The sequence below is a fragment of the Saccopteryx bilineata genome, chromosome 4 (assembly GCF_036850765.1).
Source record: "Saccopteryx bilineata isolate mSacBil1 chromosome 4, mSacBil1_pri_phased_curated, whole genome shotgun sequence".
Lineage (NCBI taxonomy): Eukaryota > Metazoa > Chordata > Mammalia > Chiroptera > Emballonuridae > Saccopteryx > Saccopteryx bilineata.
The window spans coordinates 13,255,558-13,279,881 of record NC_089493.1 but is presented as its reverse complement, the minus strand read 5'-3'; the positions used below and the strand labels follow the sequence as shown (position 1 = coordinate 13,279,881).

Sequence of the window (24,324 nt, the reverse complement as noted above, 5' to 3'; positions counted from 1 at the left end):
CTCCTGACTTTATATAGTTATGTGGGCTGTCCATACATCTTGGAAAATATTCTGATTATATGAGTGCTTGTTTGAATTCACTTGAATCATTACATCCCTTTTTATTACATTACTTCCTTTATGGGGCGGGGCACACATTGTCATATAAACGTGCAGCATGAAAGCTGCCCAAGACGTGCAGATGGCCATGATTGGTCATTAGGGGTCTTTCAGTGGCGTGCTGGGTGTTGACCGGTCACCGCCCCCAGACTATCTGCCTCTGTTTGGTGGCACCTTGGACTGGCTCAGGATGACCAGGCCTCCCCACAGCTCTGCAGGGCAGAGCCAGCCTGTCGGAAATGGACACTAAGGCAAGTGAATTTTGTCTGATCAAGATACAACTGAGTCCCACCTTGCAGAACAGAGAACCCGAAACAATCTATTTTGTCCTATAAGATATTGTTTGTACATTTATTTGCAAATTAATTTTAGCACATCTATTTTTCAAATTCTGCTTTGAACAGGCTTTAACATTTTACCTCTTTAGTTAATGAGGTAAAAAATAATCTTTGATACACGCTTACTTCCTGTTTGAGTCATGATTTTAACTTTTTGAAAATAACACTTTATCATGCCAATAGCAATTTGTACTCTCCTTAGTAGGATGTGGCCTGTTGTCTGTACAGGCCTTTTAAATATTACTGTAAGGTTCTGATCTGAAATGCATAACTGACTTGTCTATCTAGAAATCGTCAGATAGCCATCAATTATGAACTGAGCCTTGTGGGTCACCATGGCAGCAAAAGCAACCCATGATTTGGTGGCTTCATCAGCCCCCAGGAGAAAACCCCCTTAAAGACGGAGCAGGGGAGGCTCCCCTGCTATTGTCTGCTATGTTTGGGTACCTGGATGGGGCACAAGGGTGACAGGGGTAATGCCTGCTATGTACCGATCAGAGACGGCACTGACAGGCAGGGACCCGTACAAAAGCCAACAAGACGGGCACTGCTGGCCTCTTACCTGGGATTGGTGAGGTTGTAGCAGGATTTCCATATTTGCAGCATGTGCTTACAAGTGAGGAGCGCCTCATCCGGTCCCCGGCAGAGTGACTCCAACTTCACTTTGGAAAACAGCAGTCTGTGGTGGGGAGAGAGAGGGAGAAAACAACACAGCTCACCCCGGATGGAGTGGCCTGGCGCACACTTGGAAGCTGCTGCCCTCACTCCAGAATGGGTGTCCACATCCTCACCCACCCAAGGGAGCCGCAGGGTGAAGGGCTCCAGAGCAGGGCCACGGGTCCCAGAGCTCCCACTCAACATGTGGCTTTGCCCAAATCTCACTGTTAAGTCAAATGCAAGCACATGACCATTTGCATCAGAGTGGCTAATCTTATTCAGAACACAGGGATTTCATTGAGAGCATACTTTTAAAGAATAGAACCAATTTATCTGTGATACTTTAAAAATTCATTAAAAGTTAATCTTGATTTATTTACAAAATTACACAGGAGATATGACTCAGCTGAGGTAAATATCTACAAATAGTCTTCCAAATTATCCTCATCATGTGAAGGTAAACAGATGTCATTAAGTTTGGAAAAGCCGGGACTGGAAGGACATGAGGAAGAGGCATCTGGCCAACATCCTCCCCTCTCTGGTCTTCCTCAGCCCTGCTCCGTAGAAACTGGGACTCCACAGCCTCTACTTCGTCCCTAATTTTGTTGTCACTAATGGCTTCACCCTTCATCCAGACCTCCTGGGTGCTAAGCTTAGCCATCCAGACATTCTACTTGTGTCTCTCTGTCAACATCAGCTCTCTTGGTCCTGGGCTCATCACTACTATCCTTGAGAAAGCCCCAGCCTGAGCCAGATACCTTCCCGATGGGCTTCCTACCCCTTGATTTGCCCAGCTCTAAGAAACTGGATTATAAAGATCTCCGAAAATAATTTCATTCCCAGCTCAAGAAACAACAGTGATTCTTTTTTTTTTTTTTTTCCATTTTTCTGAAGCTGGAAACAGGGAGAGACAGTCAGACAGACTCCCGCATGCCCCCGACCGGGATCCACCCGGCACGCCCACCATGGGGCGACGCTCTGCCCACCAGGGGGCGATGCTCTGCCCCTCCTGGGTGTCACCATGTTGCGACCAGAGCCACTCTAGCGCCTGAGGCAGAGGCCACAGAGCCATCCCCAGCGCCCGGGCCATCTTTGCTCTAATGGAGCCTTGGCTGCGGGAGGGGAAGAGAGAGACAGAGAGGAAGGCGCGGCGGAGGGGTGGAGAAGCAAATGGGCGCTTCTCCTGTGTGCCCTGGCCGGGAATCGAACCCGGGTTCTCCGCACGCTAGGCCGACGCTCTACCGCTGAGCCAACCAGCCAGGGCCGACAGTGATTCTTTACATCTGTGACAGTATGTCATAATCCCTCACTGAGTCCTTAAGGCACCCCACCCACTGGTCGCTCCTGTTTCACCATCCCATTGTGGGCACCCCACCAGATGGACCCTTTGCTCCTGCTAATAGAATCCCTGGCCAAAGGCTACACTTCCTTCATAACTCCATGAATACATATGCCATGTCCCTAGTCTCAATCTCTACTAGTGTCTCCTTAATTCTTCCTAAACTCACCTAAGACCCCCTACTCACCAAATACATCTTCCATTGAGTCCCCTTTTACATCTTCATTGTCTCTGCTCAGTATTTATCAGATTGGCGGGTGTTTGTTGTTAATAATAATAAAAAGGAAGAAAGAGAGAGGAAGGAACTCTTGTTTATCTCCATTCAATGAAAGGACCCCAGCCCCTCTCTCCCTGGGCTCACTTCCACAGTGCCTGAAATTGTGCTCAGAGGTTAATTAATGAGCCTCAAATGAGCATTTGCTCACCAACTACTTGCTCTATAAATCACAGAACATAAAGAGATAGGGTTCTAGTGATTTCAGTTAGACATAAAGAAGAACTCCTCAACCACGCACAATGTGGCGGCCTCATTTGCAGGCACTCTGGGGGAGGACAGTCCCCTTTTCCTCTGAGGTCCCGAGTTGGAATGGAGGTGGTCCTCGCCAGTCACTGCCCCAGCTCAGGAATGAGTTAGCATCAATCGCTCCCTCCAAAAGAACACACGATGCCCAAGGGGACACTGAGGGCCCCAGGAGTCAGGGTGGCTGCCTCCTCAAGCCTGGTTTGCAGAAGTCCGGGCTGATGGAATAACAAACCAGGTAATCAGAAGGACGTGTTTCTGGTCTACAGGCAGGCAGGTGTAAAGAGAGGGCCACATATGGGATAGGACCTGGCTTTTGCTCAAAAACTTCCCAAGCAGAAATTCTCTGAGGCCTTTCTAGATCACCTACAACAGGGGTCGGGAACCTATGGCTCGCGAGCCAGATGTGGCTTTTGATGGCTGCATCTGGCTTGCAGACAAATCTTTAATAAAAAAAAAATAATGTTAAAAATATAAAACATTCTCATGTATTACAATCCATTCATTTCCTATCGCTCATGTTCATGGTTGCAGGTGGCTGGAGCCAATCACAGCTGTCCTCCGGGACAACACCACATTTTTATTGGATAATGCGTAACATACACAGGTTGTTGTATGGCTCTCACAGAATTACATTTTAAAATATGTGGCGTTCATGGCTCTCTCAGCCAAAAAGGTTTCCGACCCCTGCCCTACAAGGAATGACAGCCACTCCACTCAGGGTGTGTGTTTGTGTGGGGGTTCTGGAGGGATTTGGAAGGAGCCAGAAGTGACGGCTGCTGATATTCATGAGCTCAGAAGGCGGCAGAACTCTTCCACTTGAATTTCCCACCAAACTGGGGTCAACTGGGAGACGTGTCACCACGAAAGGAGAAGCTGCCAAAGGGTCACCTGTCAGCTTATGGTGGAGACTGACCGGAGGCCAGAGACCCTCCTGGATGAGGGCTGGTTGCCGAGCGATCTGGCCAGGAGAAACCCCACGGGGACGTGGGGATGTTCTCGCGAGGCACACGAGTTCCTCCGGCTTAGCGACACTTGGGGGGTGCTCGCCCCAGGGAGGGCCTCGAGCTGGCGGGCGGTTTCCCGCACAGGCGGCAATGTGGCTCTCAGCAATCCCCAGAGCCCTCTAACTGCACCCAAGCGCTGGCGCTGAGCCTTGGCTCGGGGGAACAGTTCGCGCAAGGCTTCTTGGCCGGAAGAAGAACTTCCAATTGACGTGAAAACACAGCTTTCAAACACTTGACTGAGGCTGTGGAATGAAAAGGTGTGGGCTGTATGGAAGGGAAGCAGCCAGCAAAGACAGCAGTGGAGCTGCTGAGCACAAGCGATGGGCAGTGGAGCCGAGGACAGCAGGGCTGGCAGGCGGAAGGAGCCGGAAGTCCCTGGCAGGGGAGGCAAAGCAAAGGGACCTGGCCGCAGGTGGGTTTCTGTCGCTGCGGGCAGGATGCCCGCGAGCCAGCTCTGGTCTCCCTTGAATGCGCAGGGAAGGCAGGAGATGGAGGCACTGCCTCAGAGGGACAGCTCCTTGTCACCATTTCCCTGCCCACAGCTTGTCCACGAGGCCCGGACAGTGACACAGAATGTGGGTGCCTGTCACCATCTCTGCCGAACCCTGCTCGCACACTGTCAGACCGCTGGAAAGGCTCTGGCCGGTGTGTGTCACCTGAGCACTGAATGAAGGATTACAAACGCTAATGAGCATTAATTTGCTGCAGTTGATGTCTAAAGAGATCACAGATTCAATCTATCGAGGAAACTCCGAGGTGAAAAAACTTGGGACAAACCAGCGTTGATGGCATTTCAGTATGTGGCACCGTCAACCTCAGAGAGGGTGGCAGAGACCACCAGGCAGAGACTGTTTACTGGCCACATCACCCGAGCCCACAGTTAACTGAGATGTTTCTCGGAGTCTAGTTCAGAAGTCACCTGCTGGTCTATCCTCTATCTCTGGCTCAAAGTTCATTCACCTAATTCAAATTTTTTTTTGTTCAGAGACTTATTGAAAACTTACAGGAAATTAACAAAGAATAGGAGAACCTTGCTAAAATCCCAGTCTATGTTACTGACGGCTCACAAGTAGCACCTTGTGCAATGCCTTTCCTGAGCCGGCTCCCTACGCTCATCCTCGGTCTGCCCACGGTCCATCGTGCACAGCCCTCATTCTAGCCATGATCACCTTCTCCCACGTGTCACTCCCTCATGCCCCGGGGTCTTGGCACGTGCTGTTTCTTCTGTCCAGAATGCCTTTTCCATCCATTTCTGCTTTTTAAGCATCTCCTCATCTTTCAGGACCCAGGTCAAACAGCCAGCACCCCTTCACTGAAGCCAGCCTTAAGTAATAGGAGCTAGCTATTTCCAAACGGAAATGCAATTCCAGAAAATACAAGAGCTCTCACTGTGGAATAATAAAGCTACAAGCCAGGAGACTTCTGCTTTCAAGACGAGTGACATAACAACAACAGCAACAGCTGTCAGACACTTTAAATATTTAATCACTGATTCTTACAACAACCCTGCAAGTTTGGTTGAGAGCTAAGTGCTTGCCAGTCACTGGTGGAACGGAAACGCAAACCCTGTGAGACTCCACGACACTGAACAGGAAACCGAGAATGAATTACTGGTCTCACCACACTACCGACACTAATGACATACAGTGTTTTCTAACCCATTGCCAGATATTTAACCCCCCACAACATGCAAAGATCTGTGCTAGCTCCGTGTGGAATAAATGTGGTATAAATACAGCTCCGTGCCCTCAGAGAATTACGGTCCAGTCAGAAGGAAAGACCTGGCCACAAGTATTAGGCAGGACCTCTGGCTCAGGGGCCAATTCCGGTTCTGAAACCCGAGTGGGACTGCGGGAGAGCAGGAGTCCGGGCCGCGGGAGTCCGGACCGTGGGACTGCTCCGAGGATACAGCCACATGGTTCTTCCGAGTACCAGCCCACTGCCCGTGCGTCCTGTGATTTGCCTCTTTCACCTAAATGTCAGGTGCATGTACAGTTCTAGTCATTAAAAGGATCCAGTTAATCAAGGTTTTACTCTCATTGCAACTAGTAGAAATAGTATTTTATCCTATTTTTGGAATTTTTTAAGAATCCCCAGATAATTCTTGAAATAACATTCACGTCTGGTTTAGTGCAGAGGTTAGAAAGACGGTACCGGGCTCCCCAGGTTTCATGTGCAATGATTCCCTCTGACCCCCACCCCCCACCCCCGGAAGACTTCCCAACCACTAGACACTCCCCTCTAGTCTACCACTTGTTTAGCTCCTCCTTGGGCCCCATCCGGAGTCCCAGACTCCAGAAACACCCCTGAGCTCCGCGTCAACACTGACAGCTCCCTGACTACGTGCACGGTGTACCACCTGCCTGCCTGGAGGTCCCGGCACTGCTGCCCTCCACCCTGACTGTACACATCCCAGCGTCTGATGCCGTCCTGACCCCGTCCTCAGGCACAAACTGTTCCTCATCTCCTGTGCACAAACTATTTCTGTAACCTGTTTATTCATCCCGTGTTGGTACAGGTGACCACCGATACGTCAGGGCCTGATAATGAGTTTGTTCATCCTTTTGTCAATTATTTTTAAAGTGCCTATTATGCCACCGAGGCTCCAAAGGGGAATACCACGTGGCATCTCCCCCCAGCAGCTCAGAGTCTAGTGTTCTGTACACGTGATATGCGATGAACACAAAGCTCTCTGGCAGCACAAACGGGCGGGGATTGATTCTGCCTGGGGTTCAGGAAGACAAGGGGGTGTGGGACTCTCACAGTTGGGGTGGGGGAGGTGCAGGGGAGGGGCCTTCCAGAGCATAAGCAGGAGGTGTGAGTGTCTGCAGTGAGCTCACGGAATGGTGTCTGGAAGCTGGGATGTAAGACTGGGCTGGAGATGCAGCTGAAGAGGTAGCTATTTCTTTTTTTTCTTTTTTTTTTTTTTTTGCATTTTTCTGAAGCTGGAAACAGGGAGAGACAGTCAGACAGACTCCCGCATGCGCCCGACCGGGATCCACCCGGCACGCCCACCAGGGGGCGACGCTCTGCCCATCCTGGGCGTCGCCATGTTGCGACCCTCCTGGGTGTCGCCATGTTGCGACCAGAGCCACTCTAGCGCCTGGGGCAGAGGCCACAGAGCCATCCCCAGCGCCCGGGCCATCTTTGCTCCAATGGAGCCTTGGCTGCGGGAGGGGAAGAGAGAGACAGAGAGGAAGGCGCGGCGGAGGGGTGGAGAAGCAAATGGGCGCTTCTCCTATGTGCCCTGGCCGGGAATCGAACCCGGGTCCTCCGCACGCTAGGCCGACGCTCTACCGCTGAGCCAACCGGCCAGGGCCAAGAGGTAGCTATTTCTAAATCCTAAAATCTAATACATCTCACAAAGCCTTCTGATGAAGAGCTCTCAGTAAAAAATAAGAGAGTTGAGAGAAATACTAAAGTAATAATCCCCCCCTGCGAATCTTATTAGGCAGTTATAAAAATGCACTCATTAAGTACAGCCAGGAGGAAACACGCATCTTAACACACAAAAGCCTCGCTAATTAGCGGACCTGTAAGCGCTGTATTCCAGCCAGCTGATTCCGAAGTAAAATCCCAGGAACCTTGAACGTGCGGCATTTTGTGCTGATCTGTGTGTGTGCTCTTGGCTCAGTGTGCCAGGGACCTGCTCTCTGTCTGTGGAATGTGGGCAGGCGTGCAAAACAGCTGTGCAGACAAGCAGGCGGCCCCTGCGGCGGCCTGAGGGCCGTCCCCAGACCTCAGTTCCGGGGGGCTGGGCCCGACTGCCGGACACCGGAGGAAGGAAGGGAGCACCTGTACCAGGGACAAGGAACAACAGAGGGGGGTGGGTGTGAGCGTGTAGAAATAAAACTTTAAATCGAGAAGACGGTTTGGCAGCCACAGACCAGAAGGGTTAGAGGAGGGAAAAGGGACGTGCTGCACACGTGGTGACCAGAGCAGCACGAGGGGACATGGAGGCCGGAGGAGGCACTGGGGACAGAGTCTGAAAGGACGGGAAGCAGTCGTTGCTGGTCAAGGACAGGCACGCTATCAGACACGTCTAACCGACTCTTCAGAGAGGAAGGAATGAGGGGTTTCTTTCCGGTTCCAGTGTGGCTTTCATGAAGGAAATCCATTGTAAGTCATTGTTACCAACATTTCTGAAGGCCTACTGTGTGCTGGCCCTGGGGGCTCTGCTCTTCTGGCTACGTTTCTCAAGCGACCGCGGAAGGTGGTGTTCCCTGCAAAAAGCAGCCTCTGAGCCTGGGCTGAGTCACTCTCACTGAAAATCAACACCCTGGCTGAGCTGCCTGGCCTGACCGGGCCCATTGCCACCAGCTGGGCAGACCCCAGAGCAGAGACCTCAGTCCACCCAGAGGGTCCTCTGACCACAGCTGGGAGGCATGGGGAGGAGCGGAGCTGGTTCATGTGACTGTTCTCACTAGATTTCAAGTGCTGCTTGAGGTCTCACTAATGGTGACTGTTCAATAAATGTCACCTGAATGAATGGTCTACATGCTATACTGTTAGACGGAAAATATACAACTTCTTTAACCATCGGACTTACCTAATTGCTGTATTGACATGCTGTTCACTGGCTTATTAGAAAAAGTATGAATTTTTCCAATTAGCCAAAAGCTGGAAGAGGCCGTGCAAGGTCCTATAATGCTATGCTAATCAGGGGGAGTATGGGGCCAGCAGCCTCAGCACCCCCCGGAGTGTGACATGCAGAATACCCGTCCACACTGGACCAGGGGGCTCGGATCCATTAACAAGGTCCCCCGTGATCTGTGTGCACATTTCAGATCAAGAAGCACCACACTAGTTCCTAACTTTCCATCCTAACCTTCAATGGTCTTTTTTCTTTTTTAAAGACCTCCAAGAAAATATTCCCATAGCCCCGACACTTAGGAAATTCTGTTTTTATTTCCTTCCCATAAGTAAGTTGGGAGTTTTCTGTTTTTAAATCCAGTGGGAATTCTGATCAATCGCTTACATTAAGCTCACAAATGAAGGACACCCCACCTGAGGTCTTGAAGAGAACGCCTCCCTTCTCCCTGGGGGGGTCCCTGGCTGGCTTCCCAGTGGCTGCGCTGTGACCCTGTCCAGGCCTGCCCTGCGTGTCTCCAGTGCGGTCACTGTATCGATGCCGGGGGCACGGACCCTGCCGCCCACACAGAGGGCACCTCCTGAGTCTGCAGAGCTCTGAGTGGTCACTGCTGTTGTGGGTCCTCCCCAGGAATGAAACCTCAAATGTCTTCCAGAACCAGCGAGGAAATGGGAGCCAGGCTCCAGGGGTCAAGCGGTGAGTGCTTGGCGTTGTGCCAGCCCGCTCTAAAAGCAACGCAGTCCAAGCATGTCTGAAATGCACAGACCTAAAGGAACTCCTGTAGCAAGTATCAGCTCACAGGCCGTCAGACGGAACCCTCATCTGCAGGCTGTCCAGGGGTCGGGTCTGGGAACCTGGTTCCCTTTACAAACGCCAGAGCTCACGCCGGCTCCCGGTCAGTTTGCCAACAGACCCACCAAAGGAGGGCGTGAGGAGTATGGCTCTCCCCACCTGGGCTTGGGAGTTTTTAACCCCTGAGGAAGTTCTAGAAATCCGACCACTTCTAAGGCCCATGGTTGCTCCAGGAGGAGGCGCTGGCCAGTGCGCCTGAGTCTAGGCAGGCCACTCAGCATTTCCTCCAGGACGGCCGTGCTGTCACGGTGACCATTATCCCAGCCCAGGCTCCCAGACCTGCTGGTTCCAGGGGAAACTGACGCCACACTCACTTAGCAAAAGAAAGTCCCAGGAGCAGATGGCTGGCTCTAGAGACCTTAGCAGCCCCTCATCCTTGGTTGGGAGGCTGCTCACGCACGACGCGTGCAGGGATGGTCCCCGCTGTCTCTGCAGGTTTGGCTGTGCCTCCTAGTCTCCTAATCCTGCCTCCTCTTTCTGACAGGCAGGAGCTCCTGTTAGATCCCACATTCCTTACATTTCGCTTCTCATTTCAGTCAAAGTATCAACAATCTGGGATACTCCCCCATCCTCCTAGCAATATTTTTAGAACAAACAAGTGACATATTTAGCTAAAATGAATCACCTCAAGAAACCCCAGTTTGGTTCATTTTTTGCTCCTGCTTCAGCTATGAATCCAATCAGTTTCCTACAGCAAGCATCTGCTCCGGAAATGACTGGGACAGGGTGACCCAAAACACCCCGGGAGCCCCCTGCCCTTGTTTTGGAGCCCCCTCCCGTGCTCGAGCGACACCGTTATGAAGCAGCCACTTCAGTGAGCGCCGTCCACAGAGCAGCAGGACATCGACTCGGACGGCGGGGCGGTTTCCAGAGTGCTGTCTGGCTGCGGAGCGGGGGGCTGAGGGTGCAAAGCCGGCAGGGGGTCGGAGCGGCCCTGGGGTTGGGTGGGCGGGGTGGTGAGCAGGCGCCCTCGGCACAGCGAGGGTCCAACAGCCACCCGGGAGTGAGACGTGTGGACAGCAAGTATCTGATGGCAAGTCCTCCCACCAAGCTACTCTGGCTCCGCAAGACGCAATCTATTCTTCCTGCACCACAAAGCCTTTGGTCATTTCTAAATGGGGGACGGGAAATGAAAGCCAATCTACTGCCTGCTGCACCTGAAGGCCATCTCTCCACCGGGTGTCCCTGTCCTCATTCCTGACTCAGCTCCCGTGGCCCTGATTTCCCTGCATTTACCAGTTGACAGACGGACGGGCGCTCCAGTGAGGAAATGAGAGGCCAGGGCCCAGGTCAGTGGACAACGGCAGATGTCAGAAGACGGGCTCCTCATTCACCTGGGCCGAGAAGGGAACGTGTGCAGGCCAGATGTGACAGGGACCAGGGGAATCCGCGAAGTTCTGTGAGTCAGAAACGGCTCCCTCCACCTGGCATCAGGGAGGAGGGACTCGCAGGGGCTGGGAACCGAGCCAGCCCTCCGGACCGAATGGACAACACTGCTCTCTGGGATCGGAGGCCGGAGGAGACCCCAGCCCTTCCCCCGCCTGGCCTGTGGGCATGACCCACCATCTGCCTCTGCCTCCGGGGTGCTCTCACGACACTGGGAAGGGTCTGAAGGGTTTGGTTTGGTTTGGTTTGGCTTGTTTCAGTGGTGCTAAGGGAGACGAGAGGCCAGGCCTCTGTCCACGGGTCCGAGCTTTAACAGGGAGCCTGCCCCAACAGGGCGGTGGTGGCGGCCACAGCAGTGACCTTTGTTTCTCCTGAGACACTGGGCGCACTGCACAGTCTGGCCCACACGGCTCTGTGCACACGTGGCGGACAGCCGGGCTCTCTAACCAGGAACTAGTGGAGGTGTTCAAAGGACAGGAGTCCCAGTGGGTTATCAACCCCGCCAGCTGTTTCCAGCTCAGACTTCCCACCAGGGTGATTATGAGACAGATTGGGAGATTCTCTTCTTTCTCTTCTCTGCTCTCTGATGTTTCGGCTTTGTTTTTAAATAGTAAACTTCCATTACCTTGAAATGCAAAAGACCGTTATGAATGAACTGACACTCCCCTGTGCTTGTACTGTCTTACGTTTTCTCACAGTCGGCTGGGTCACTAGCAGGTGCTCTATGTGAAGCACTTGCAACAGGTCAACATTGCCATTTCATCATATCATATAGTGGGAATTGGCAGAGTAAAAGCCAAAATGGACAACAGAAGAAACAAAGGTAGACACCTGCTTAGCTAGGAACGAAGGCTACCAGGCTACTCAGCAGGGTCCTGAGTTCCGACCATTCATCGTACAAACACGCATAAATGTTCACAGCATGCCAGATACTGAGACAGCGTTGGGGACCCAGGGGTTTACAGCCAACGCCCTGCATGAAGTCAAGAAGACTCTCCATGCTACACACACATCTAAGAGAACCTGAGATCTTGTGAAGAAAAGCACTAAATAAATGAAGCTTCTGCATGCCGCCACCGGGGGTGGGGGCCTGTCCCAGCCGTCAGGACACCCGAACAGCACCCTTCCCTGGTTGGCAGAACTCTCTGGAAAGAAGGCGGGACACTCCTGTGAGGACTTTAAACTGGGGATAAACAGCCACGTGCGTGCCTAGACTGGTCACATGGAAATGGGCCAGCACAACTGCCCACTTGAGGTCACGGCTGTCCTGGCTCCAGAGAAGGAAGGATCCGCTCATGCACCAACCTGATTTCAAATACATTTCTCCTCCATTTTTCTCTTTCCTTGCCTCGCAAACCAAATTTTCTGTTTCTAAACTATTTTTTATTGACTTTTAGGGCTTCTGTCTCTCTTGACAGCATCTACATTTACTGAAGGCTACACCACAGGCCCAGAGCCTCACAGGAAGATTACATGAATGAGCCGGTGTGGTGGGAGGCTGTCCCCTGCTTCAGGAAGTCCCTCCCAGAACACAGTGGCTTCACCACCCAGAGCCACAGAGCCCCAGGCGCAGGAGGGCCCCCACCACCTAATCTCAACCTTCCAAGAATGCTGGAAACCTCCACCACCATCCTGGCCAGTAAGGAGAGGCCAGAAAGTTGATCTTTTTAAAACTGTGGTAAAATACACATAACAAACGTTACCATTTTTAAGTGTACAGTTTTCTGGCATTAAATACATTCACATTGTTGTGCACCATCACCACCGTCCGTCTCCAGGACATTTTTTCATCTTGCAAAACTGACACTCTGTCCCCACTGAACAACAACCCCCTGTCCCTCCCTCCAGCAGCCGCTGGCCCCCAGCACCCGGCTTTCTGTCTCTCTGATTCTAGGAACCTCAAAGAGGACGGTTTCTGTCCTTCTGTGACGGGTTGATTTCACTTAGTACTACATTCTCAAGGCTCATCCATGCATCAGACTCTCCCTCCTCTGTAAGGCTAATAATATCCCAGTATGTGTGGAAACCACGTCCTGCTTGTCCACTCCTTCCTCAGTGGCCATGTGGGCTGCTGCCACTTTTTTACTCTCGTGCATAATGCTGCTATGAACCTAAGTGTAGATATCTGTTTGAGCTCCTACTTTCAATTCTTTCTCCCTCAGTTTTATACCCCACTTATGTGGGTATACATTTGTCCCTCATTACTCTCCTCCCCCTGCTGCTTTCAATTCTTTTGAATATTTACCCAGACGTGAAACTGATGGATCATATAGTGATCTATTTTTAATTTTTTGAGGAACTGTCATCCTGCTCTCCACAATGGCTGCACCATTTTACATTCCCACCGACAGAGCACAAAAGGGCCAATGTGTCCACGTTCTTGCCAAATCCTGTTATTTTTTAAACGATAGTCATCCTAATGAGTATGAAGTAGTGTCTCATTGTGGTTTTAATTTACATTTCTCTAGTGATTAGTGATACTGAGAATATTTTCATGTCCTTATTGCCATTTCAATATCTCATTGGAGAAATGTCTATTCGAGTCCTTTGCCCACTTTTTGTGCAGTCGTGGAAAGTAGATTTTGAATAGGCTCCTGCACCCTGGACGTGCTCCGCTCTGGCCTGTGGTGTCCTTCAGGCGGCCGCCCAGTCTCCTTCCCCAGAAGACCCCTCCCCAACCTGCACGCAAGGGACAGGCCCCCTGACTGGCTTACCTGCACTCGTCCCTCCCCGACAGCTGCCAGGTATCCATGGGTTACTTCCCTAATTTAATGCAATGAACAGCTCCGTTCCTGGTGGTCCAGCCTTCTATCAAGTGCAAATTTAACAAGCACGTTCCTCCCTCCACCACTGGGCTCGGGTATAAAAACAGTCCATCGCACCTGCCTCTCAGCAATTCCCGTATCAAAACACGACACATGTATTTCAACTTAAATTGAGTTATTCTGAGAGTGTGTGAGACAAAGTGAGAGGAGATACATTCTTACTTACTAAATAATGATTTTTAAAACCAGATCTATATATAAGGTCTATCGGAAAGTTCTGTCCATTTCTTTCACAACAAGTTTCGACACATAAGCACGTTTATTTGGCGCATATGTGCCTCTCTTTTTATCATTTAATGTATACATACTGACGTAGCAAATTAACTAAAACAAAGTTTAGAAAAGAAGCCAGCGATATTCAATAGGAAGAACATCATACTGCATCATGATAATGCCAGGCCACATGCTGCTTTGGGGACTCATCAAAAAATTGCAGAACTAGGCTGGGAAATTCTGTCGCATCCACCATATTCCCCAGACTTAGCACCCTCCGACTATCGCTTGTTTTTGTCCTTAAAATTTTTTTTGAAGGGCAGAAAATTCAAAAATGAAGAAGATATCAAACAAGCACTGGTTCAATTTTTCCCATCAAAAGATAAAACATTTTTCAAAAATGGGATATACAAATTGCCCTCACGCTGGCAAGAAATCATGAATAATAATGGCAATTATATTATTTAATAAAGTTTATTGATGGCAAGAAAAATTTGTATTTTGTTTTATTCCAAAAACGGACAGAACTTTCCGGTAGACCTTATATATACTCCACTCAAGTGAAGAGTGATCGTACCCATGTTTTCCAGCTATTGATGAGATTAACAGGGGAGTGAGCACGAGAACCCTGCCCCTGCGGACTGCTGGCTCTAACAGAGCATGAACTGCTCTCTTGTTCCTGGCGCGGCCCCAGCAGCGAGCGGGGCACCTGGAATGGGGGCGGAACCGAATGCTTCAAGGGGAGTGGTGCGGAGCACGGATGTGGAATCCAGACTGCCTGGGTTCAAATCATGACTCCACCACTTACTAGGTTCATAGTCTTGAGCAAATTACTTAACCTCTGTGCCTCAGTTTCCTTATCTGTAAAATGGGGATAATACTACCTACCATGGTCCTGATGATGATTAAATATTTAAAATGTGTTCAGTGCTGGTCTGAGTTGCCTGTACCAAAGCAGTGCATACATGCTAGTGATCATTATTACTAAATAAGTGAATGAACGGGTGTTATATATGTTCACATCTTTCCATACAGTTAGTTACCACTGGTGTACAAAGAAACGTGACTGTTTCACAAAGCCTGCTTTCACATGGACGGGGGAGAAGACCACACACAGAGAAGTGTTGCAGAAGAGGGCATAGGTCTTCCAGTCGGGTGACTGAGGATTTGTTTCAGCACCTCCTGATACATCTAAGTTATGGGCCAGAAAACACACTTGCAAGCGTCGTCCAAACACCGCAATGATCTGCCTTGTGGTTGCATCCTCAGAGGTTTCAAAAATTACTTTCTGGTACCTTGTGGTAACATCAGATGGTTTAAGTGTGCTATTGATTTGATGACCTCTCTTAGAGCACATGAAAAAGGACCTGTATGTATTCTATTTAAATAGGAAAGAGTAAAATTAAAATCAATTTAAAATGTACAATTAGGAAAGTTGTACAACCACAACTTGTTTCAGGGCAAGAAACTACACCCTGGTGGCGGCCGCCCGTAACAGCCACTGTAGGGCTTGCTGATTTAGAATAACCACTTCCACTACACTAAGTTCTCAAATGCCACCATGAGTATGATCCTATCTGATGTATCTTCCAAAGACAGAAAGTGACAGACCATCAGTTCTCATCCCAATATTTCACTGCAAAAGGACCCTCCACGGCCGGAGGACAAAGTCTGCGCGGGTCTGGCTGCAGCCTGGCCGACAGACGGCCGCACTGTCTTCAGGGGAGACACGGGCTCTAGGTCCCACCTGGCGCCTACTTTACCCTGCTGGGGCCAATGAGGGGAATTACTAAGTAAAATGCACTGATCATTTAAGAAATGTTTGCAAAGCTGTATTTCAAAAGAAGAAAGATCGAGGCTCTTATACCAAGTATAATAAATAGTGAATCTATCAGAATCTATGAACAGAAAAAGAAGGCAGTTCAGGAGGAACAAAAATGACAAGATGCACATAGAAATAGCAGACAAAAATTCAACCATATCATTAATTTTACTAAATGTAAATGGACCAAACACTTGAGACAAAGGCAGAAATCGTCAGAATCACTAAAGAGGCAAGACCCAACCATATGCTACCTATAAAAGAAGAAATTTTTGAAGACATAACAGCTGATAGTTTTCTAGAAATGATAAAAAACATAAGCAATGCTCATCCACAGTTTTAAAAAATCAGGCAAATCCCAAGCAGGACCCACTCTTAGCTGCGTCGTGGTGAACCTCATGGTGAACCGTGAAACGTCAGCAGCAAGGGCAACAGGCCCAAGGGAAGGGCGGCGACGTGAACGTGACGGGACGCTGACGACTGCAGAACAGCGAGAGCGCCCGTGCTGAGACGGGGAGACCAGAACTGCACAGCGGCTTGAAATCGCTTTCAGGAGTAAAGACGAATGTATTTTTAGACCCAAACTGCAAAACATCACCAGCAACAGACCCTCACTAAAATTTTCAGGGTAATCACAAAACCACCACCACCACCACCAAATCAGATCTTTCTTGTCCAAATTAGTAAAAGAAAATGTGTAATAAAAACATAATGAATCTAAAAGAAGGTAGGAAAGGAGACGATAAGGTATAAAAAAGACAGGACAAATAGAAAGCACAAGTGAGATAGATGATAGACACTAATACATAGATGATAGACACTAATCCAAACATATCAGTATTTACAATGAATGGAAATGAACTAAATGTTCCAGATAAGACCTTCGGCCTGATTTTTAAATAATCAGTTATATACTATGAGCACAAGAGAACATCTAAAATATAAGAATATAAAAAGTAAATGGGCCCTGGCCGGTTAGCTCAGTGGTAGAGTATTGACCCAGTGTGTGCATGTCCCAAGTTCAATTCCTGGTCAGGGCACACAGTAGAAGTGACCATTTGCTTCTCGACTCCTCCCCTTCACCCTTCTCTCTCTCTCTTTCTCTCTCTCTCTCTTTCTCTCTCTCTCTCTCTTTCTCCTTTCCCTCAGCCATAGCTTGATTGAAGCAAGTTGGCCCCGGGTGTTGAGGATGGTTCTGTGGCCCCTGCCTCAGGTGCTAAGAATAGCTTGGTTGTTGAGCAACAAAGCAACGCCCCAGATGGGCAGAGCATCGCCCCATAGGGGGCTTGCCAGGTGGATCCTGGTTGGGGCATATGCAGGAGTCTGTCTCTGCCTTCCCTCCTTTCACTAAAAAAAAAATAAAAATAATAAAGCATCAAAGTTTTACCATAGAAAAAAAGACCAGCCTAAGATGGTTTTACACGTGAATTCTAAAACATATTATTCTAGAAGCAAATAATTCCAATTTTACCCAAATGATTCTAAAACACCAAAAAGAGCTACTCCAACTCACTTTGTGAGGCTGGCCTAACCTGATGCTAAAACTTGACAAGGATATAATGAGAAAGGGAAATCACAAGCTATTTCACACATGAACATAAATGGAAATGTTCTTTCCATTTATGGAAAGAACTGATTCCATAAACTGATTCCATAAAAAAGCTAATTTATCATGATCAACAGGTTGGGCTTATTCCAAGAATCCAAGTTTAATTTAACATTTTAAAATATTAATTAATACAACATTGACAGATTAAAGGAGTAAAATCATATAACCATCTTAATAAATACAAAAAAAAATCTGCTAAAATCTGCTATCAATTCATGATTTTAAAAAACTTTTAGCAAACCAGGAAAAAGGAAATGTCCTTAACCTCTTAAATAGAGGTTTAAATAAAACAGGATGGAAAACATTTTCAGGTAACTACAAATAAGTCTAGTAAAAAAGTGAACAAAATCTTTATGAGAAAAATTAAAAACTTCATTGAAAGAGTGTTTTTTAAAGGACTAAATAATTAGAGATATAATGACCATGGATTAGAAAACCTTGTCATAAATAGTTCTCCCCAGAGTGAGCTATTAGATTAAAGGTAATTCCAATTAAAATCTCAACAAATTTTTTTGGTGGTGCTTGACAAACTCAAAGTCCTGAGAATAGCAAGACACAGGGATAGACCTACCTTGTGTAAAATAAAGTTGTAGAAATGATGAATCATCACCACACAGAGATGGGCACAATGACCAAGTGGAACCAGCAGAAAGCTCAGAAACAGCCTCCTCCCCACAGACAGACATTTAAGATAAAAGTGGCATTGTGGAGCAACAGGGAAAAGAATCTTTTCAGTACAGGATTCTGGGACAACTGGGTATCCAGATGGGAAAAATGACATCAGACCTCTGACACCATACCTACATAAAACAATCAATCTGATGAACTTGCTTTAAGGATAAAAGATAATGAGAGAGCTTTCAGAAGATAATTTAGGACGGTGTTCTTCAACTACCGGTCTGCCAGAAATTTGGTGCCAGTCCATGAAAGAGTTAACCACCCTGATGTATGAAAATTATGGAGTCTCTAGTGGACTGGTGGTTGAAAAACACTGACTTAGGAGACAATCTTCATGATCCTGGAGTCACAGGAGCACTATCTGGTTGACAGATTGAACTACTTCAAAGTCAGTAACTTCTGTTCATCAAAAGACATCAGTAAGAGAGGGCAAAGACAAGACACAGATTGGGAGAAGATTAATGCAACACATATAACCAACAATATATGATATAAAGAAGCACTTATAACCATAATATATAAAGAAATCTTACAAATTAGTATGGAAAAGACAACCCTATCAGAAAAAAGGACTTCTATAAGCTTCACAAAAGAAAGCTAAATGACCAATAAACAAATAAAAAGTGTTCAATCTCATCAATAATGAAAGACATGCAACTTAAACTCACAATGTGATACCATTAACCAGCCACCACATTACCAAAAACAAGTCTGACAACACCTAGTGTTGGTGTAAGGAGCCACCCGTGTCCCCGGGCACTACTGGTGGGAGTATACAAGGGCACAACCACTTTGGAAAACAATTTGGAGTTATTTGGTAAAACTGAAGATAAGATACACATATCCTATGGGCTAGCAATTTCACTCCTAGGTGTCTGCCTAAAGAAATGTTTGCACACGTGCACCAGGGAAAGTGTGCAGGAAGACTGACAGCAGCATTGCTCATAACAGCTGGAAACAACCCCCGACCCACTTACAGCAGCCTAGAAGAATAAATCTCAGTATGTTTACACAGTAAACGCTATTCATAAGTATAAATGAATAAATGGCTGCTTGTGCAACACGATGAACCTCTTGAACATACTGCTAAAGCAATGAAAGCGAGTGGCATAAGGGCATATTCAGTATGATTCCATTAAAAAGCTTTTTTTTTTTCTTTTTTTTTTTTTTCTTTTTTCTGAAGCTGGAAACGAGGAGGCAGTCAGACAGACTCCTGCATGTGCCCGACCGGGATCCACCTGGCACACCCACCAGGGGGTGATGTTCCACCCATCTGGGGCATTGCTGTGTTGCAACCAGAACCATTCTAGTGCCTGAGGCAGAGGTCACAGAGCCATCCTCAGTGCCCGGGCCATCTTTGCTCCAATGGAGCCTTGGCTGCTGGAGGGGAAGAGAGAGACAGAGAGGAAGGAGAGGGGGAGGGGTGGAGAAGCAGATGGGTGCTTCTCCTGTGTGCCCTGGCCGGGACTCCTGCATGCCAGGCCAACGCTCTACCACTGAGCCAACCGGCCAGGGCCTTAAGAAGCTTTTTAAACATGCAAATGATAAATTTTTATTCTTTAGGAGTATAACCGTGGTTAACCGGTGAGGTGAGAGGTGAGGGGACAGGATGGGGGGGGTACACAGGAAATTCATAGGCAATATTAATTTTTTTTCCTTAAATGAAGGAGTGTACATATATTAGTTGTATTATTATTTTATTTTTTAAATTGAATTTATTGGGGTGACACTGCTTAATAAGATTACATAGGTTTCAGGGGTACCATTCCACAACACATCATCTGTCCACTGCACAACATGTCCACCACCCCAAGTCAAGTCCCTCTGTCACCGTGTGCCCTCTCTTCCCCTCCTCTCCCTCCCCTGCCCTCCCTCCATCATCCTCACACTGTTCTCTGTGTCTGAGCTCCTTCCTCTCAGCTTACCCCTTCACCTTTCCCACCCAGCCCCCAACCCCTCCCCTCTGAGCTGTCGGTCCGTTCTCTGCATCTAGAAGTCTCAATATATTTCATCATCTTTTTGCTTCTTCTTAATATTTAATAACAATTTTAAAAGATTCTAAAATATTGTATTTGAAAACACTGTATTAGTTATAATAAGAATTCCTCCGAACTACTGAGTGATTACCACGTGATGATTACATTGAAGGCATTGATTACAATGCCGTGAACACACTGGTTAAGACAGCTAAAGGCCCTGGAGTCCTGGCCTCGTTAGTGTTCATCCTTACAGCTACCAAGAAATGATAAAAGTGCTGTTTAAGCCCCTTGGATAAGCTAGCGTAACAGGGACCAAAACGTTCTATAATTCTCTGCACAAGGTTAAGAGACTAAGTCCAGCCTTGGTTCAGGTTTGTTCAATAGCTGAATGGCGGGAAAGCGGTGCACCTCTAGCTACCAGGCACCCAGTCAGTGGTGGGTATGGGGGGCAGAGCGGGGGTGGGGGGGTGGGCACAGGGAACGCGAGGCAGTGCTGGCTTCAGAGACCCGGCAGCGCTGCTGGGGACGAGGCTGTCACAGCCCACAGACAATACTACAGGACAGCTGCCACCCCAGCCCAGTTAGGTGGGGTTGAAATGTTCTACCCAGGTGGGGAACAAACCATGGGATCTGCTGACCACATCTGGCCCAACTTTTAATAAAGCACTCTCGGGAAGAAGTTTCTCATCGCAAAGGAAGAAATAAAAATATTTAAAAAGCAAACAAGTCATGGGCCGCTCTCAAACCTGCTGACATAGGCTTTGTTATTTTTTTGAGCTTACGGCTTAACATTAAAATAACAGGCCTGCATTCCTCAAATATCTCATCTCCACTGCTGTTCCTCACTTATGCTGCTTGAAAGGGCTGTCAGCTGCTGTCACTTGGAGGCATTACCATATCAGCCACCACTGTTTACTGCTTACTGTGTGGTGGGGCTCTGAGTTTAATAAGCCCACTCCTGGATGGCACCCCAGGCTGCTTGTGCAGGAGTCTAACATCTAATGAAGGTGCTGGGGGTGGGAGGCAGGAGGTGCTTTATAAATATTGATGAGAGAAACTGAATTTCATTGTATCAGGTTGTACATTACCGATGGGTAAAGGACCAAAACTTTTTACAGTGCCCTCGCCACTTTATGGTTCCTGGCCTAGCCAGCTTCGGATAAAATCCAGATACGCTCGGAATGCATAAGAGTGAGTCGGAGACCCGCGGGAAGTAAGCACTGCAGCGGGCTCTCTAATTTGCTCTACATAAATAGCTGAGCCTACAAAAGAAATCTCTAGTCAGAGATTTCCTGGATTATAATGAGAATTTTCTCGATGGGGAGAAGAGAAGTAAGTGCTCTTTTCACTTGAAGACAAAGAGGTGATTGTAATGGAAATGTGTGAACCGATTTTCCAAGGGGAGCTGCTGAAACTCACTGATTAAAAACAGTGAGGTGATGAGGCAGAGAAATCAAGCCAAAGACATCCACTTAAAATCTGCGGCTGCACTTACTTCTGAGAGTGAAGAGGGCCAGCCCAGGCCACGGGCTCCATTCACTCCTCCCCTCTCCCCAGTCCGCACTGCCCCATTACTGACCCTGCCACTCAGACAATTTGAACCTGTCAGCATGCGCCACTGTTTACTGTTTCCGCCACTGTGTCCTGGTTACTAAGCTACTCCACTGAGATCAAATAGGAACCCAGTCACCCAAGAGACAACGTCTGTCTCAGCAAAGCCTAGCCAACCAGCTGGGAGTCAGGGACTCCAAGGGAAGATGTGAAGAGAAGTAGACAAGTCAAGCGTATGGCAGTTTATAATGACGATTCTTAGCTCATGTACAAATACTGACTGACCGATTTAAGGAATTCCACTTCCTAGAGAAAAAAACCAAGGCAGAAAGAGCTCAAGTGTCATGACCAGAGTTGCCACAAGATAACAACCACCTGACACGAGCAGAAGGTCCCTGGTGGTGCAGGACTAACAAGCTCTAAGCCCCGCCTCCCGTTCCCATCACAGGACTTTGTTCAGTATAACATTCGCCATTTCCAGGTGCAGCTACAGTATTTACTTAATGTTTTTCTTTAAATTGACTTTAAAGAAACCATTTAAAAAATTCTTGGTCTCCCTCTGAGTGATAATTTCCATGAAATCATACTTTGATATGTAGTTACATTTTTTCTAATGTACATTTAAAAATGTATAACTATTAAAATGTTCATTCACAAGTCACCTAAAATCATCTTGTGTGTCCCAAGGGTACATAACGAAAAAAATGGATAAAGTATTTGAACTCACTAAGATGACCTCATAGACTCCACTGACAATAATGTAGGTTTGAACCAAATGAGTCCACTTATATGTGGATTTTTTTCCAATAAATACTGTAAATGTATTTTTACTTTCTCATAATTTTCTTAATAAGATTTTCTTTTCTCCAGTGTACTTTATAGTGAGATTGTAAGTATATAATACATGTAACACACAAAATATGGTTAACTGACTGCATTTCTCAGTAAGCTGCTGGGAGTTAGTCAGTTTCTCGCAGGTCTTTGTGCGGGGCTCCGCGTCCCTACTCCCTCCCTGCCTTATTCAAGGGTCAGCTGTGTGTCTGTTTCTAAAGATCATGGGGAAAATTAAAAGGGTAAAGGGAATTTTGTACTATTACCCTCAGGATGTCCATGAAGAACTTAGATTAGAAAGAAGGAAGTTGAAAATAGGTACATTTAATAACTTTTCAGTAAGGACAAACAGAAGCCCAGGGTCACTTACATAAAATTCTCTGGATATTCACTCAGGGCCATGTCTACGATGTTCAGAGCGTCGTGGTAATGCTTCTGCGCCGACAGCAAGAGGGCCAGGAGGTGCAGAGAGTTGACATCGTCACCCTGAAGCTGAAGAGCTTGGCGGACATACCCCAGAGCCTCTGGTATCTGGTTTAAAACAAAACCAAAAAGAATTTTTACGCACACCACACACAAAGCCACCGTGTCAATATCTGATTCTGTGTAAACATCAAGAGTCGTTACGCCTTGTAGCACCTTTAGATTTTAAGCCAAGTCTTCATGAAGTCACCAGGATTTTAACCACAAAGATGAAACAGACACTCTCATCAAGCGAAAACCTCATCAACAAAATAATACTATTTCTCTAACTGCCAATATCAAGTCTTTTACTTTTCCCTAAATAAGCACTTTCTCTTTTTCCACGAAACTGATTTACTTTTTTGATCATGCTTAAGATGATTTCATTAAATGGAGGCACATACAAATTGCCGGAGGTTTTTAGTGGAATTAAATTGCCCTAGCTGAACTGTTCTCATTTTTTAAACTATTCCTGAAATTAAAGTGCTTAATAAATTATAAAAACCTTTAGCAGAGCTTTCTAAATGATCAGACGATTGCTTCCGAGTTCCTCTGTCCTGGTTCACCACTACACAGCAAGGAAATACATAAACACACAAACAAAAATCTCACGGCTTCCCAAACTACAGCCCAGACAACTCAATCCAAGAAACAAACGGCAATGCCACATTCAAATTCAAGAAGGACCAGACATAACCTTAACTATAACCCTTTGAGTAGTGAGTTTTTTTCATGCTTGCTGACTCCCGGGAGTGAGTTTTTTTTTCAAAAAATGAAATCAGTTCCAGTTTTATTAACTTAAAATCATGTTTGTTTGATAACCAATTTATGGAATGAAGAACATACATTTGCCTTTTTTTAATGTTGCCTTACACATTTTTTAAATAAATCGATCGTAATCTGGATCAAGAGGCATGAGAACATTTATACTACACAAAGGGTTAAAAATGCAACAGCTTGTTCATGACCTTCTTCAAGATCATTGAGCACCGAGGTTGATAAAATGCACAGAGTGAATACTGAATGCCCCACATTCCACGCAGGTGAGCAGTAACTAGGGAGAATCAGAACCTGAAGGCTGGTTCTGAAAGAGCCCGAGATCGAAGCTTCCTCTTCGGCTGGCCCTGGGACCCCTCTAGTCTCTCCTCCCAGTGTCAGTCCTGAGGCTGGACCCCCTCTGACTCTCCCGCTTTCTCGCAGGCCCTCAGAAACCTCACTCCTTAGTAGGAAGCCACAACTTTGGTCTTCTCCCAATCTGTCAGGTTCTCTCTTTGAAATTCCATTTTTGATGACTTTAGTCACACATGCTGGCTCCGGAGGCTCTCGGCTGTGAGCCACAGAATCTCGGCCCTTACAGCCGGAGGGAAGCTCATCTGCCCTGCCTTCGTTTACGGGAGGAAGAAGAGTCCAGAGGTGAAGTCACCTGACAGGGTTACCCAGTGGTTGAACTTCTGAGACGAGGCTGCCGCTAGATCTTCTGCTCCTCTCCCACCCGCTCCTCCTGGTCAGATGGCATTGGCTCAAAGGTAAGAGGGCCATGAGCCCCCTGCCCATGGCCAGCAGGG

At 47.5% G+C, this 24,324-nt stretch overlaps 1 protein-coding gene across 4 annotated transcripts in view; it reads right to left on the bottom strand.

Moving 5' to 3' along the window:
* Nucleotides 1-24,324, bottom strand: part of TTC7B (tetratricopeptide repeat domain 7B) — a 243,200-nt gene that overhangs the window by 70,689 nt on the left and 148,187 nt on the right. For all 4 annotated transcript variants that reach the window (XM_066273807.1, XM_066273808.1, XM_066273810.1 and 1 more), the window contains exons 15-16: nucleotides 22,668-22,828; nucleotides 1,000-1,116 (exon numbers count right to left, since the gene is read on the bottom strand). In XM_066273807.1, the coding sequence (XP_066129904.1) occupies nucleotides 1,000-1,116; nucleotides 22,668-22,828 (278 nt within the window). The remainder of the gene's footprint in view (nucleotides 1-999; nucleotides 1,117-22,667; nucleotides 22,829-24,324) is intronic.